A 15,119-nucleotide genomic window follows, 5' to 3' on the forward strand; every position below is an offset into this window, starting at 1 on the left:
AAAACCCCCCTGGCTACGCCACTGACTTTCCCACCATCCAACCAATCCACAAAAAGTATTATATTGAGACACCAGCACATAATAGGCATGACAAACTGAGTATTGTCAATAAAACAAAATTTATAATTTTCAGTACCTATCTTATGAAGTTAATTATTTCTAGATCTACTTACAATTTTTCCCAGCTCAAATAAACCAACTGAATGTACTGTTTGGTGCCACAGCATAAGTTATTACTCAAAAATAAGCAATTCATCTAAATTGTAACCATTTTTTACAGTTTGGTTATTTTAAATATTAAACTGTAAATTGACTTTTATAATTAAACATAACAATTAAAATATACCTTCACATTTTAATATTTTAGTTTTATACAAAGTTAATAAAATTAATTTTATTATGTGATTAAAAATTTTTTTTTTAGGGGGTAACAGTTGATTGAAACACTTGTTTTTTAGGTTTTTGGCAGAATTTTAGCTTCAACACCTGTAGGTTCTGCCATGCTTGGTCGGGGGAAGGTGGTCTCACTCTCTAGACAGTTGCCTTCCCAGAGAGAGGAGCCCCCTGTGGTCGAGATTCCAACCGGCGATGGTACACGTCGAAACCGACAGCATAGTCCGCTCGGCCACTCTGTCCTCCAAATTTTTTTTATGTTGCATTGCTTACAAATGTTTAAAGAACTATATTCAATTTAAAATAAAAATAAAAATATTTTTATGTTTAGAAAATGTCTACATTAGAATCAATATCAATTCAAGGTATAAGAAGTTATCATCCAGATGAAAAACAAACTTTAAAATTCTATAAACCCCTAACATTGATTTTGGGGCAAAATGGTTGTGGAAAAACTACTATAATTGAGTGTCTAAAATATATTACATGTTCAGATCTACCGAGAAATGCAAATAAAGGAGGTTTTGTTTGGGATCCTAAACTATCAGATCATCATACTGTAATAAACATTTTTTATTTTTTTTCAAACAATTTATGAATGTCATTTTATATGTATATGTTTAGGTTAAAGGCAATGTAAAACTATCATTTCATGATACTAAAGATACTCGTGTAGTGGTGTCAAAGACTTTGGAATCTACTCAAAAGTTAGCAACTGTGTCTACAAAATCGCTCGATCAAACAATTTCTAGAAAAGTCAGTATTAAAAAAAAAAAAATTGTTTGTATTCTAATAGAATAATAGGATAATACGAGGAATAATAGTATAAAAATAAAAAATATCTTGTTTTGAAAGTAGAGAATACATATGAAATTTATTAAAAATTGAACAATAAATTGTTCTTGAAGTGAACATGGACATTGTTCATTATTTCAGCTGTAAAAATTACATTTACATCCCTTAAAAGAATCATACAATTTACTACATTAAAGTATTAAACAAATATTAGGGGCCTGGGCCTGGGAACTAGAGTGATGTCAAGCATCGGCGTTAGTTCCTAGATGGAGAATAAAAATATATATATTTAGTTGTATTTAAGTTCAAGCATAACAAAATTTCTTCCAATTCTTTAAAAGTCAAATAAATTCAGAAAATTACCCCTCTAGAGTACTATTTCAAGGCAGGTACTGATCTTTTAAGATGCAAGTCAAAACTTTTAAATCAGTTTTTCTACCAAAAAAAGTTCAAATAATATATTCATAATTTCAAAATCTTAAGCTTCATCACTCCACTCTAAATCTAAAATATAGGTACCATTTATAGGACCAAAAGTCCTATAACTCTAAGATGTCAACATCTTACTATCTTAAAATTGACGGGAACTAAACATCTGTGGGCTGATTTTTTTAATGGGGTTGAAACGTCTGCAATTCTATTGTATTTTGTATTTATTTAATTTTTATCATTGATTATTTATGTTACATACACTTCTAGGGTCAGAGTACTTCACACAAATGTGCTGATCTTGATGATGTTATGTGCACTTATTTGGGTGTTTCAAAATCAATTTTAAAAGACGTGGTTTTTTGTCATCAAGAAGATTCTAATTGGTATATTTAAAATGTTCACAATATTAATGAAATCAAAAATTAAAAATCAAATATTTGTTACAGGCCTTTAGATGAAGATAAGAAGGTAAAAGAAAAATTTGATTCAATATTTGATGTTGGAAAATATGACAAATGTATTAAACAAATTCAAATAGAAATAAAGGCTACTCAGGCAGGTCAGTTATAACTTTAATCACTGTTTTATAGGCCGAGTAAATGTTTACCTTGTAGTTACACGAATCGAGTAAAGACTATAGAGATTAGTATACTCCATTCATGCAAGACTGATGATCAACTTCTTTACTTTCATTACTTTGTTCTTGTGTCCACTTAGAAGATGCCAAATTTTTATTAAGGATTTTTTATCCGTCTAATACATACCTATCTAACCAGTAAAAAAAATCATTTATAAAATAATTGGATGATCAATAGGAACCTAGTATACTTGTGTTCATAAAGTTTTTACACACTTAATAAATATTTTATTTTCAAGGGGTAATAATATAGCCTTTCTTTATGTTATATTCAGTACCTGACACAATATAAATGGTTTTTGGTTAACTTGTTTGATATACCTACTGCTCTTAGGAAGGTTGCTGATGTCTATTTTTATAGTTGTTCGATAATTGCTTATTAATAATTTCAATAAGTTGTATTTCCCTATTGCATTTATTATCTTATGATTAGTATGATTATTCGTATTTGGTTTGTTCATCAAAATTATTCTAGTACTTTTACATTACTATTTAATATTTATAATAAAAATTTTTTAGATAAAAGGACATGCAACAATAATATACAACATTTTTGGAAATATAGAGAAGAAGCACGTAACAAAAGAGCAACCCTTGAAAATAAAAAATTTAGTTTTGATGAACTGCAGCAGAAACTGAATAGTATTGACAAAGAAATAATTCCATTAGAAGAAAGATACAAAGAAATTATGAAAAAAGAAGAACATTTTTTTTCTCTAAAAAATAAATTATTAACTTCTGAAGGAAATCTGAACTCTATTAGATTAGCTATAAAGGATTTGAAATTATTGATTAAGCTAGAGTTTAAAGGAAATGACTCTGATCTTGATGAAGAACTAAAAAATTTTAATAATAATTTGGTGTAAGTTACTTGAAAAACGATGTATGTATTGGATAAGAAATTTTAAATAATCTTGGGCTAGTCCTGTATGTATCTTTTTCTAAACATATGTTTCATTTAATATAAGTTTAAAAATTTTAAACATTAGGTAGTAGTTGTAATATATATCCCTAAATTATTTTTTTATTTGTTAGTATTAAGTTGAAAATATTAGCTCTAATCAATGATGTTATTTGTGTACAGTCAAAAAGAAAAAGATAAATATAAATTAAATTGTCTAAAAAATGATGCAATTACTAATGAAAATAAAATTCAAGAAAATATGAGCAAAGAACAAGTAAATTTAGGAAGATATCAAAGTGAAGAAAAACAAAACCTAAACAATATAAATAAACAAAATGCAAAAATAATTGAATTAGGAAACGAAATGCAGTTTAATTGTGAGTATGAAGTTAATTTTACAGTTTTGAATCATCTGTTTTACTAAAATTGATGTTTGTTTAGTGCCAGATTTAACTGAGTACAATCGTGTACAGGTGATAAGTAATCTGTCAAATAACCTAAGTTCTATGAACGATAAATTAGAATCTACACAAAAAGAACATAGAGAAATTGAAAATAAGTTGCAATCAAATATTGATTCAATTAGAGTAGAAAAGGCTAAGTTAGATCAAGAAATTAAAATCAAAGAAAAACAAATTTTGGAAAATACTTCTGAAATTCAAAAACTTAAAAAAGATATTGATCAAGTAATTTAATTTGGTTTTATAGTCTAAATAAAGTGATAGTCTAATAATCTTGATGATTTTTGTATAATATTAAGGTAAGAAATTCTGCTGAAAAGTTATCGGCTCTACAAAAATCAAAAGTTGATATTGAAACAAAATTAAATATTCTCAGGGGTTCTTTAAATGTTGATGATGTTAAAAAAGATATAAATAAGAAAAAGGATGAAAAATATGAGTAAATATGTCAAATACTATATAAAATTTATATTTATTTATACCATAAATTGATTTACTTTCTTTAATATTTGTAGACAAAATATAAAACTAGAAGTTATAGAAAAAGAAGTACAAAAGTTGCAGTTATTAAGTATTGTACAAGCAGAACTTGACACTGTTATATTAAACAAAACTGGAATCGATAATAAACTTAAAATACTGTAAGTAGAAATATATAATATAATGATTAAAAATTCTAACTACACATATTTTTTATTTATGTTTAGTAAAAACAAAGTGAATGATGTGTTAAAAGATCTACTTGGATTTATACCACAGGAAAAACTCAAATTTGAGTTTACATCATTTTTAGATAAATTAGTGAGTATTTTGTATTATTACATAAATATATACTTATAACTAAATAATTTTATAACTGTTATTAAATTGTTTAATTATTTTATAATTTAGTCTGATACAATCAGATGCAATCGAAAAAGTATAGCTGAAAAACAGAAACAGTTAACTACACTAGAAGCTAATTATAACCACACTAAAGAAAAATTGCGTACAAAACAAATAGAGCTTTCCAATGATGAGAATGCTTTAAGTGATATGTGTCAAGGTCAAGAATATGAAACAATATTAAAAGAAGTCAATGAAAAAGTGGAAGAATTGCAAGTAAGTAGTTTATTTGTTTATCATAATACTGTTTTTTTTTTTTTTTAGATAAAGGATATTGTAATAACCTGAATTCATAAATTTTTCAGTAGTTTTTGACTTCTGAAGTATAATAACACATCCATCTTAAATATAAATACTTAATTTAAATTATTTATTGACCTAAATTTATTAAAAATAAAAAATTCTAGGTTTAATTAATAACCTAGTAATAGTACAATTTTCACTTATTAACATGTTTGGTTATTAATAGTTTCTAATTTGGTTTTTACAGTTACACTTAAAGGAACACAAAACATAAAAAATAATTTTCTTAATTTGAAAGAATGTTTAATTCTAAGAATAATGGTATAGAACATAGGTTTTATGTTTCTACTCACATTATTCAATAAGTTATGAGCAATTGAAAAAAGATGCGTGACGTCATTAGGCCCAGCTCATTGTAATTGTCTATCTTATACATCTAAAATTCCTCGCTTCACACAACAATTTACCAACCTAAAAATTTTATTTTTGAAATTTAATTTACATATTAATGTGTGATTTTATATGTTTAAGATGACACCAAGTATCAGAATTTAAATTTTTTAATATTAAAAATCTTAAAAGATATAATTGAGAATTATTATTTCATATTTTAATAGTCATGACACACATGCCATTAAAGAGGATATCACACCCGCATGTGTTGTCTCTGTCTTACAAATGTGCAAAAACTGTTTGGCGCAAGACAACTTTTCTCGCACCATATTTGTTGTAGAACTACCAAATTTTCACAACACGTAAAGAAGAACTTTATCTGTGCAACAGCGTGCTTTTTTTTTAATAGCACTGTTCAATCATTTTTTATAAGTAAATGAAAAAAACAAAAAATACCAAATGTTTAGAAGCAAATAATATTGTATTTATGTTATCTAAAATATGAGCACGCTGTTGCATAAATAATTTTCCACCTTATATGTTCAGAAATTATGGAGCCACTACTACAAACACAGAAAGATAAAAGTTGTTCCACGCAAAACAGTTTTTGTTATGTTGTACATTTGTAAGACGCAGATAATACATGCGGGTATGACATCCTCTTAACAAAAATATCACTTAAAAGATTTATTAATATTTAAAAAACTAAACGTTATATTAAATTTGTGTGAAGGGAGGAACTTTAATAGGCATTTACAATGAGCCGGGCTCAATGACATCACGTGGCTATTCTATGTTTTTCAATATCTCTTAAAGTAATCATTTTTTCTTACATCAGATTTTCACCAAATCATTTAATATACCTACAATAATTAATTTAACATTTAAAAAAAAAATAAAGAACATTTTTTTTCTGTTGTGTGCTCCTTTAAATATATATAGGTATATATGTATATTTTTCTTATAGGCTCAAAAAGGTTCTGTGTCAACTTCTGGTCATCTTTTTAGGCGATACATAAAAAATTTGGAAGCTCAGGATCCTAGCTGTCCATTATGTCATCGATGCTTTGGTTCTATTGATGAAGTGACTGAATTGATTAATGATGTAAGGTTCAAAATTATAACTATTGAAAATAAAAGTCTATTGTGTACATAGTTATTAATTATTATTTATTATTACAGCTAAATATGAGAGTCCACAAAATTCCAAGTGAATTAGAGACAACAATTGCACAATTGGAAACGCTTTTAAAAAAACAATCAAAACTTCAACAATTAAGACCTACTTACACTCGAATATCAGTTTTGAAACAGACAGAAATACCTAATCTCAAGTAAATCTATTTAATTTAATATTCTTTACATATTTACACACTTTTACAAGTTTTTTTCCTTACAGAGATGAACTTGAACGTATAAGTAGTAATTTAAGAAAGTGTCGTGATGAACTAACGAAATTATCAGATGAAAATGGAAAACTAGAAACTAACGAAACAAATGCAAAAAATATCCAATCTGATATAATAATGATTGATAGTTTTGATAACGATGTTAAACGATATTCAAAAGAAGAGCAGCGTTTAACAACAAAAATGACTGAATCTGGTTCCATTAGGAATCTTCAAGAAGCAATTTCTGAAAGGAATGCTTTGAAAAGCACTATAAATGAAATTTGCAATGTTTTAGAAAAAAAACAGTATGAATTAAACGAATATACTGAAATGTTACATAATTTACAAACGCAACAAAATAAAATTACTAGTGATGAATTAAATATAAAAAGTAAAATGCAAGATGAAAAGAGCGTAATAGACAAATTGAACGATTTACAGAATCTTGAAGCAACAATAAGTTTAGAATTGGATAGTGCCAGAGAAACATTAGGACCAATACAAGAGAAGTTGGATACATGTATTAATACTTTTGAACAAACAAAAAAACAACAAAGCAGAAAAATTGAAAATAATAGAAAAGAAGTAATAGTATATTCTATTATAAATTATCAAACTTTCTCAATATAATAATTTATTTATTTACAGATAATTATTCTTGAAAAAAAAATTCAAGAAATAAATAACTTACAGTCTTCAATTGATAATTATGAAAAAAAAGAATGGACTCTGCGCATTAAGGAAACAAATAATTTATTGAATAATCTCAATAAAGAGAAAATGAATTACATCGAAGAACAGAAAAACTTACAAAAACAAATTGATTCTATTAATGAATATAATGCCAATCAAGAGGTAATTTTTATTTTTACTTTTAATAATATTATTATATAATAAATAGAAAATTGTTAATTAAAGTACAGGTAGAACCAGCGTTGGCATGAAAGTCAAGTCCAAAAAAACCCGAGTTAAACCCACTCAATATTTTGAAATACTGCTTTTCTGAGTGAATAGAAATTCTTTCAAATTTTTTTTTAACATGTTATTTTTCAAAAAAGTTTACCTTATAGGTATTTTTCATTTTTCCAAACAAATTTTTGATTAGATGAAAATGTAAATATCAATAATTATGGATTCAAATTCTGGCTGTTTCCACCGTCTTTACAACCACTACCAATGACTGGTTGCATAACTTATACATTTTTATTTAACAGATTAATAATTATTTAACAACAAACAAAAAACTTAACAATGCCATTAAAGGTAAAAACCACTAACGCCAATAACAATGGAAAATCGTCAGAATGTCAATATTTAACATATAGATACCATCATATAGTTTTTGGTGGGGTCGACACATATTATGCATTCTTAAATAACAGAAATAAAGAAAAAAATATTACAGCTTATGTGGAAAAAAATTCTGATTTTTTGGATATGTTTATTCAGAAAAAAACACTATTATTACTTTATAATAAAACTCACGGGGTTTTTTGGGGTTTTATTTTAAAAATTATATTTGAATATTATTAGATTTTTTGTTTACTGTATGAACTACTGTGAGGAACCTTGTATTATATTTTAAAGAATTTTGACCAATTCACTATTTTTTTATTGAAATGTATAGAATATAAAATTGAAAATGTCAAGTAACTATGGTTAATTATTTATTTTTTGAGTTATGCATAAAAGTTATTTTGAAAAGCACTAGGAATTTTTTTTTACCTTCAATGTATCAACTGATCCAACATACAGACATGCTACCAGATACCACTCTCAGAATGGAATGGTGTATTTTTTTTACAAAAAATAGTGGCTTCAGACATAAATAAACACTATAAAATAAAAAATATTAGCTCAGAATCTAAAAATTGATTTTAATCAACAATTAAAATTAAGAAATTTATTCACAATATTTTACTAAAATTTGTTCTCTTTAGGTTAAAAAAATAGACTTGGAAAACAATAAAAAATTAAGGCAAAAATCAAAAGAAGAAATTGAATGTTTATCTGAAATAAACAAATTTCATGAAGATTTTGGAACTATGGATGTGAACAGTTTGTTAAGTGAAAAATCGACCAACACAAAACAACGTCAAGCTTTAGCTGAGGAGGTAATATTATTCTGTTTTAAAATAAATACTTATCTTAAAAAAATTAACATGTATTTATTTTTAGAAAAATAAATCTCTTGGTAGAAAACAAGAGCTGGATAATATCATTAGGCATATTACAGAAGAGTTGACAGCTATTCATTTCAAAAATGCCGAAAACATATATTTACATGAAAAAGTGCAGTTAGAAATATTAAATCGTGTTGAAAAAGATCTGACAAAGTACAACAAAGCTCTTGAATGGGCAATGAATAGGTTTCATAAAGAACGAATGCAAAGTATTAATACTATTATTAAAAAATTATGGAGAGATATTTATACTGGAAACGACATTGACTATATTCAAATAAAAACATCTTCTGATGATAAACCAATACAAACAGATACAAGTAAATATAAAGATTTATATAAATAATATTATGTATACTATACAGGTGATTCTTTTATCATGAAACACGCATTATTTTAAAAAGTATAAATGTTTTTGAAGATATTTTTTACATAGTTTCAAGTAGTTAAAAAAGTGGGTAAGTGGATGTTGCTCTGCTGTACAGTAGGTTACAAGTGGGTCACTGTAATGGATGATGTTAAATTTGAAACAATGATGTAAAATCCTTGTATAACAAAAACAGTTCTGAGCAAAAACGGTCAGTCAGCCTATGATATTTTTAAGTATATTTGATGATATTATTGTGAAAAAGTAATTTATATATTATAACCTATTTACGTGGGACTTTGTTTTAAATTTTCAATCCTTAGCTATAAAAGTTAGTTTTATACATTTTTAACTACAAAATAGTTATTCAATTTTGTCAAAATTCGAACTTTAAATGCTTATAAAAAAAAATTGTGCCTATGTATTTTCAATATTTTTCAACTGCGATTGTAACAATATATCAGGAGCCTTGCGTTAAATTTTCACACTTTTTTATACAACAAATAAAATTGTATTGCTATTTATAGAAAAAAAATTGAAAACTGACAATGTCCGTAAACAGCTCAAAAAGAGTCAAATTATTTTCAAAATTGTATGGTTTATAGAGAATAGAAATATAAACTACCGGTGAATATTTCATGTATATACGTTCATTTGTTTTATAGTTACACCAAAAACCAAAATTGATTTTGCGTAAAAATTCCCGTTTTTCCCTAATTTTTTCTCGGCGTTTTTGAAAACTATTGGAAATTTTGACCTCAATGCATCAACAATACTCACTTTCCCATCGAACAAGATACTGAAGTTGAAAATCGAAACATTATTTTGACTACTTATCGTGTAGACACAAAAAAAAAAAATAATAAAAAAAAACACATCATTGTAAAATCAATACATTCAACGTTCCACTCAGAATCTAAAAAACAACGCTCTTATTAAAAAGTTATATTTTTTAAGTTTTTACTTTTTTGATTGTCAACAGTTTTAATTTAATATTCCAAAGGAGAATATTTTCTTATGTATTCAAATTTAGGGCGAGTAGCTTATGAGTTATAAGTATTTAAAGTTTATATGGGCGAAGTAGAGTGTTACCCGCAAAATATTTGTCCACTACTCCACTTGTCTAAACTTTAAATACTTTAATAGTTGTAACTCATAAACTACTCGTTCTAAATTCAATTTTTATGTATAAAAATACTTAAAAAAAAATTCTGCTTTGGAATATAAAATTTAAATTCTATGTTGTCATTCAAAAAAGTAAAAAAAAACTTATAAATTATTTAAAATATTATTTTTTAATAAAAACGTTGTTTTAGATTCTGAGTTGAACGATGAATGTATTGATTTTACAATGATGTGTGTTTTTTTAAAAAATTGTTTGTGTCTGTCATCACCTTTTAGGACAGTAAAAATGCTTAGATTTTCTTCAACAGTAACTTTTCTGATAGGAAAGTGAATCTAGTTGGTACTTTGGGAAGATCAAAAGTAAAAATTTTCTAGTTTTCAAAAGCGCCGTGAAAAACAAAAAATAAATTTAGGAAAAATTGCAATTTGTACGCAAAATCAATATTAAACAAAATCGACTGGTTTTTTGGTGTAACTTTAAAACAAATGACCGTAAATACATGAAATTTTCACTGGTTATTTATATTTCCATTTTCTATACATGATAAAATTTTAAAAATATTTTGATTTTTTGTGAACTGTAGGGACATTTTCAGTTTCCAATTTTATTAGTTTTTTTTTTTTCTATGAATGTCAATAAAACTTTATTTGTTAAGTAAAAATACTTGAAAATTTAATACAAGGATCCTACTATATTGCTACAATGACATTTAAAAATATTAACAGTTTTTTTTTTTTTATTAGCATTTAAAGTTCAAAAATTGACAAAATATGGAAAAATCACGAAAATTAGCAAATTATTTTGAGTTAAGAATTTGTAAAAATTTTTCTTTTTTAATCTAAGGTTTGAAAATATAATACAAGATTATTCATAAGTTTGTCTACCTTAATCAACAAAAAAAATTTCAACAAGCCAATCAAATTAAATTTTTATGAGTGTTTGAAGTTCATATTTTTACAATATTGGATTTTACTCGATTTCTCATGTAGCGATTTTGTTATTTTTTTGTAATTCAAAAACTAATGACTGTAGATACACGAAATTTTCACTGAATGTTTATATTCTAATTTAATATACACCATAAAATTTTGAAAATATTTTGACTCTTTCTGAGCTGTTTACGAGCATTATCAGTTTTCAATGTTTTTAATTTTTTTTCTTTCTATAAGTATCAATAAAATGTTATTTGATGAGTAAAAAGCGTGACAATTTAATACAAGGCTATATTGTTACAATAGCAGTTAATAAATATTAAAAATACATGGGCATTTTTATACTCATTAAAGTTCGAATTTTGACAAAATTTATCAAATTTATAATTAAATAATTATTTTGTAGTTAAAAATTTATAAAATGTTCAGATTGATTGAAAATTTAAAACAAATTCACAATAATATCATCTAATATACTTAGTTATATCATAGGCTGACTGACCGTTTTCGCTCAGAATCGTTTTTTTTATGCACTAACATTATATCATTGAATTCAAATTTAACACCATCCATTAAAGTAACCCAATTGTAACCTACTGTACAGCAGAGCGACATCCACTCAGCTACTTTTTTTACTACTTGAAACTATGTAAAAAATATCTTCAAAAACATTTATACTTTTTAAAATAATGCGTGTTACATGATAAAAGAATCACTTTGTATACATAAATTATTTTGAGAATAGTTTTATTAACTCAATATGTTTATTGTCTAGTTAAGAAAAGGGTCTTCAACTATAGAGTTGTACAGATAAAGAATGAAGTTGAATTGGATATGCGTGGAAGATGCAGTGCAGGCCAAAAAGTAAAAGTAAACGGATTTTTATTTTTAATATGTCTGATTTTTGTTTTCATACATTTTAGGTTTTGGCGTGCCTAATTGTCAGAATGGCATTAGCAGAAACATTCAGTAAAAATTGTGGTATACTAGCACTAGATGAGCCTACAACAAATTTAGATGAATCTAACATTCAAAGCTTAGCGGAATCATTATCTGAGTATGTTAAATAAACAAAAACAGTATTGTTTGTGTTTAAATATCAACAATTTAATTTTTTTTTTTTACAGAATTATAACACGTCGCAGTTCTCAAAAATCATTCCAATTACTCATCATTACTCATGATCCAAATTTTTTACGTAAATTATCTGCTAGAGATATGGTTGATACATATTATGAAGTGAAAAGAAGTAACGAGTAAGTTTATTAATGTCAATTCTAAGGGCATCAATTATATAAACATTTTTTGGTTTTTAAATAAATAAAAATTTGTTTTTTTTAGGGGAATGTCCATTGTGTGTGAACAAGATATTAAATTCTTACCCTAAACAGATAAGATATTAGATTTAAGAAAACTGATGTTTATTTTGTTATATTTTTTACTGTCAACACTTTTTTTTTAATAATTAAACACTAATTTTTAGACATAAAAATTCATTTATGGGTACTAAATGTTAATAATGATATTGGTATTATTTCATTAACTGTGTATAATATAAAATATAGTTCCACAATTTCATTCACATTATGTTAAGCTTTGCACTATTTTTGTATTTTATTAGTGTAAACCTTGGACATCCTCTTCTGTGGCATCGGGCAATGGCTAACACACTGTGGTGCCGAGTACTACACTCTCAGGCATTGACGTAAATAGGGTGGTGCATAAAGATCTTTTAGGTCTACGTGTAACTATTATTATTATAATAAAATATCATCAATTTTATATATTTAAATTGTAAAATATTTATTCAAAAATATTAAAACAATAGCCATAATATTTTAAATATTCATTTTTATAACTAATAACCAAGAGCCACGGCTCTGTGAGGCATTTAAAATTATAGCACCCCACGTTTTAGAGGTATAGTTGCGCCTATGCTCTGTGGAGCGAATATTACTGATGTGTTAACTTATAATTCAATGATATATCATTGTAAACAAAAAATAATTCTGTACGACGCTTTGTTAGCTTATATCATTAAATTTTATGATATAATTTTTGAAATTTCTATTAACACGTTGACTGCCACCGGCCGCCGGCGGTCACACGATTTTGCATCATCTGTATAGTATATTTTTCAGTGTCATTCCAAATTTGTATATTATACAAAAAATTTGAAAAAAAGTTTAAAAATATAAAAAAAAATTTAAAAATACATTTATTACATCAAAAAATTTGTAATGATTCCCGCTACGCCATGGCACTTTTGGGTGCATTATTGTAGCGCCATGGAAAAGTTAATAATAGAAAACCATATTCATTTATGGCCGCCGGCGGTCACAAAAACATACAATTTGACATTTACAAATGACCGCTGGCGGCCACATGGCAGTCAACGTGTTAAAGTAATTTATTTCACTGTTTTAAGAAAATAAAATGAGACAATTCAGTATTGTGGTTGATTACATATGTGCAGAAAACATTGCATTTATTATATTATTACTATTTAATTATTATAACAGTGTTTATTGATTAGGTATATCATTGTAATGTCATTATTGTCAATAACGTTTAAATCAATACCGCCTTACCGTAGGTCAGTATAAATAGATATAGCCATATAGGTAATACTGAATAGCTTAAAATTAATCTAAATATTTAGAAAATTACATTGCGTAATATGTATACTAGTTTTAAATCCCCACGAATACTTTTCTAGAATTGCGTCAAAAATTATTATTATTCTTTGATTAAATATCTAGTTTGTCCAAATTTTACTTTCAAATGTCTATAATTTGAAATTGTACATGTATATTTTTTATAATTTTTGATTTCAGTATAACCTACTTGTATTAAATTTTCATAAATAAAATTATACTTATTAGTTAATACATACACTATACAGATAGAATTAATAATTATAATATAATAAATAATAATAAATCATAGTAAGTAATCGGCTATTTGAATACCGATAGTCATATAATAATAATTATAAAAAATAATAAATCATAGAAACTGCGCTAAAGGTTTTATCTTATTTGAACGATTTCCGCGACACCTGAGGCAAAACCATTTACCTTTCGGTTTTGTTAACAATGAAACACAAGAAAAATGAAACCATTCTATTGAACATGAATCATTATCGCAAAATATCATCTCTCCGTACGAAATCTGAACACAATGACAATAGCATTGAGTATAGATAGTATATTACATTGGTTCATCTGGATCGACAGCTATATCCCTATTTTCCTTCTTTTTGATTTTTGTTTCTGGTTTTTGAGCCAATGATCTTTTAGTTCTTGGCCTTTTAGGAAGACCGATTGTTGTCAGAATTGCGCCTTTCGGTCGACCACATGTTCTAACTTTACCAGGTAGTATTATTGATTTAATACCTAAACATTTTACGTTTTTCAAAAATATCTGTTTTGTTTACTGTTTATACATTAACTTCCTCGATTGTAAAAATGTTCTGAGCATCCAGCATCCATTGTTTTATCGTTAAGCCAATTGCTGCTATCTCGCTCTGTCCGTTTCCATCCTCTGTCATTAACACATATACTGGCAGTCTTAAGTCAAACAATTTGTATGTAGCATCTGCAGAAACATTAAACCTTTAGAAACATTGGGAAATTATTAGTATATACTGGATATTATATAATATTGTTATATACTTTCACTCATTATTTTGTGTTGATATAGACACCGTGCAGACAACGGAAAACAGCGCCGCCTAATGGACAATTGGCAAACAAGTTGGTAGCAACATTTTCGTACACAATACACGCGCATTTGTTCTCTTAGTTAAATTTTTGGAGTTTTGTGGTTTGTAAAACTTGTAAGGTACCTTTTTCATTAACGAATTGGCCCTTAAGCTTATACTACTTGTTTATGTTTACTGTTTTATTTAAACTTAATTTTAATAATGAGCAAAAATACAAAGGGAAGTGGTCCAAAAATGCGTTGTGTTGTGA

At 26.3% G+C, this 15,119-nt stretch overlaps 1 protein-coding gene across 4 annotated transcripts in view; it reads left to right on the forward strand.

Moving 5' to 3' along the window:
• The window catches only part of LOC100169309 (DNA repair protein RAD50), a 29,336-nt gene that overhangs the window by 7,131 nt on the left and 7,086 nt on the right, over positions 1-15,119 (forward strand). Inside the window, exons 2-23 of one of the 4 annotated variants that reach the window (XM_016805002.2) lie at positions 459-591; positions 725-952; positions 1,018-1,149; positions 1,888-2,003; positions 2,067-2,179; positions 2,777-3,119; positions 3,342-3,538; positions 3,603-3,847; positions 3,922-4,061; positions 4,138-4,263; positions 4,330-4,423; positions 4,514-4,723; positions 6,111-6,248; positions 6,326-6,477; positions 6,543-7,119; positions 7,183-7,389; positions 8,475-8,648; positions 8,713-9,037; positions 11,918-12,006; positions 12,066-12,199; positions 12,270-12,398; positions 12,484-12,735. In XM_016805002.2, the coding sequence (XP_016660491.1) occupies positions 589-591; positions 725-952; positions 1,018-1,149; positions 1,888-2,003; positions 2,067-2,179; positions 2,777-3,119; positions 3,342-3,538; positions 3,603-3,847; positions 3,922-4,061; positions 4,138-4,263; positions 4,330-4,423; positions 4,514-4,723; positions 6,111-6,248; positions 6,326-6,477; positions 6,543-7,119; positions 7,183-7,389; positions 8,475-8,648; positions 8,713-9,037; positions 11,918-12,006; positions 12,066-12,199; positions 12,270-12,398; positions 12,484-12,529 (3,918 nt within the window). In that variant the 5' untranslated portion in view covers positions 459-588 and the 3' untranslated portion in view covers positions 12,530-12,735. Of the gene's footprint in view, positions 1-458; positions 592-724; positions 953-1,017; positions 1,150-1,887; positions 2,004-2,066; positions 2,180-2,776; positions 3,120-3,341; positions 3,539-3,602; positions 3,848-3,921; positions 4,062-4,137; positions 4,264-4,329; positions 4,424-4,513; positions 4,724-6,110; positions 6,249-6,325; positions 6,478-6,542; positions 7,120-7,182; positions 7,390-8,474; positions 8,649-8,712; positions 9,038-11,917; positions 12,007-12,065; positions 12,200-12,269; positions 12,399-12,483; positions 12,736-15,119 lie in introns of those variants that run through there. The other 3 variants (XM_029488046.1, XM_029488045.1, XM_029488044.1) reach the window with 3 other exon arrangements.

Source organism: Acyrthosiphon pisum, chromosome A1 (genome assembly GCF_005508785.2).
Source record: "Acyrthosiphon pisum isolate AL4f chromosome A1, pea_aphid_22Mar2018_4r6ur, whole genome shotgun sequence".
NCBI classification, from domain to species: Eukaryota; Metazoa; Arthropoda; class Insecta; order Hemiptera; family Aphididae; genus Acyrthosiphon; species Acyrthosiphon pisum.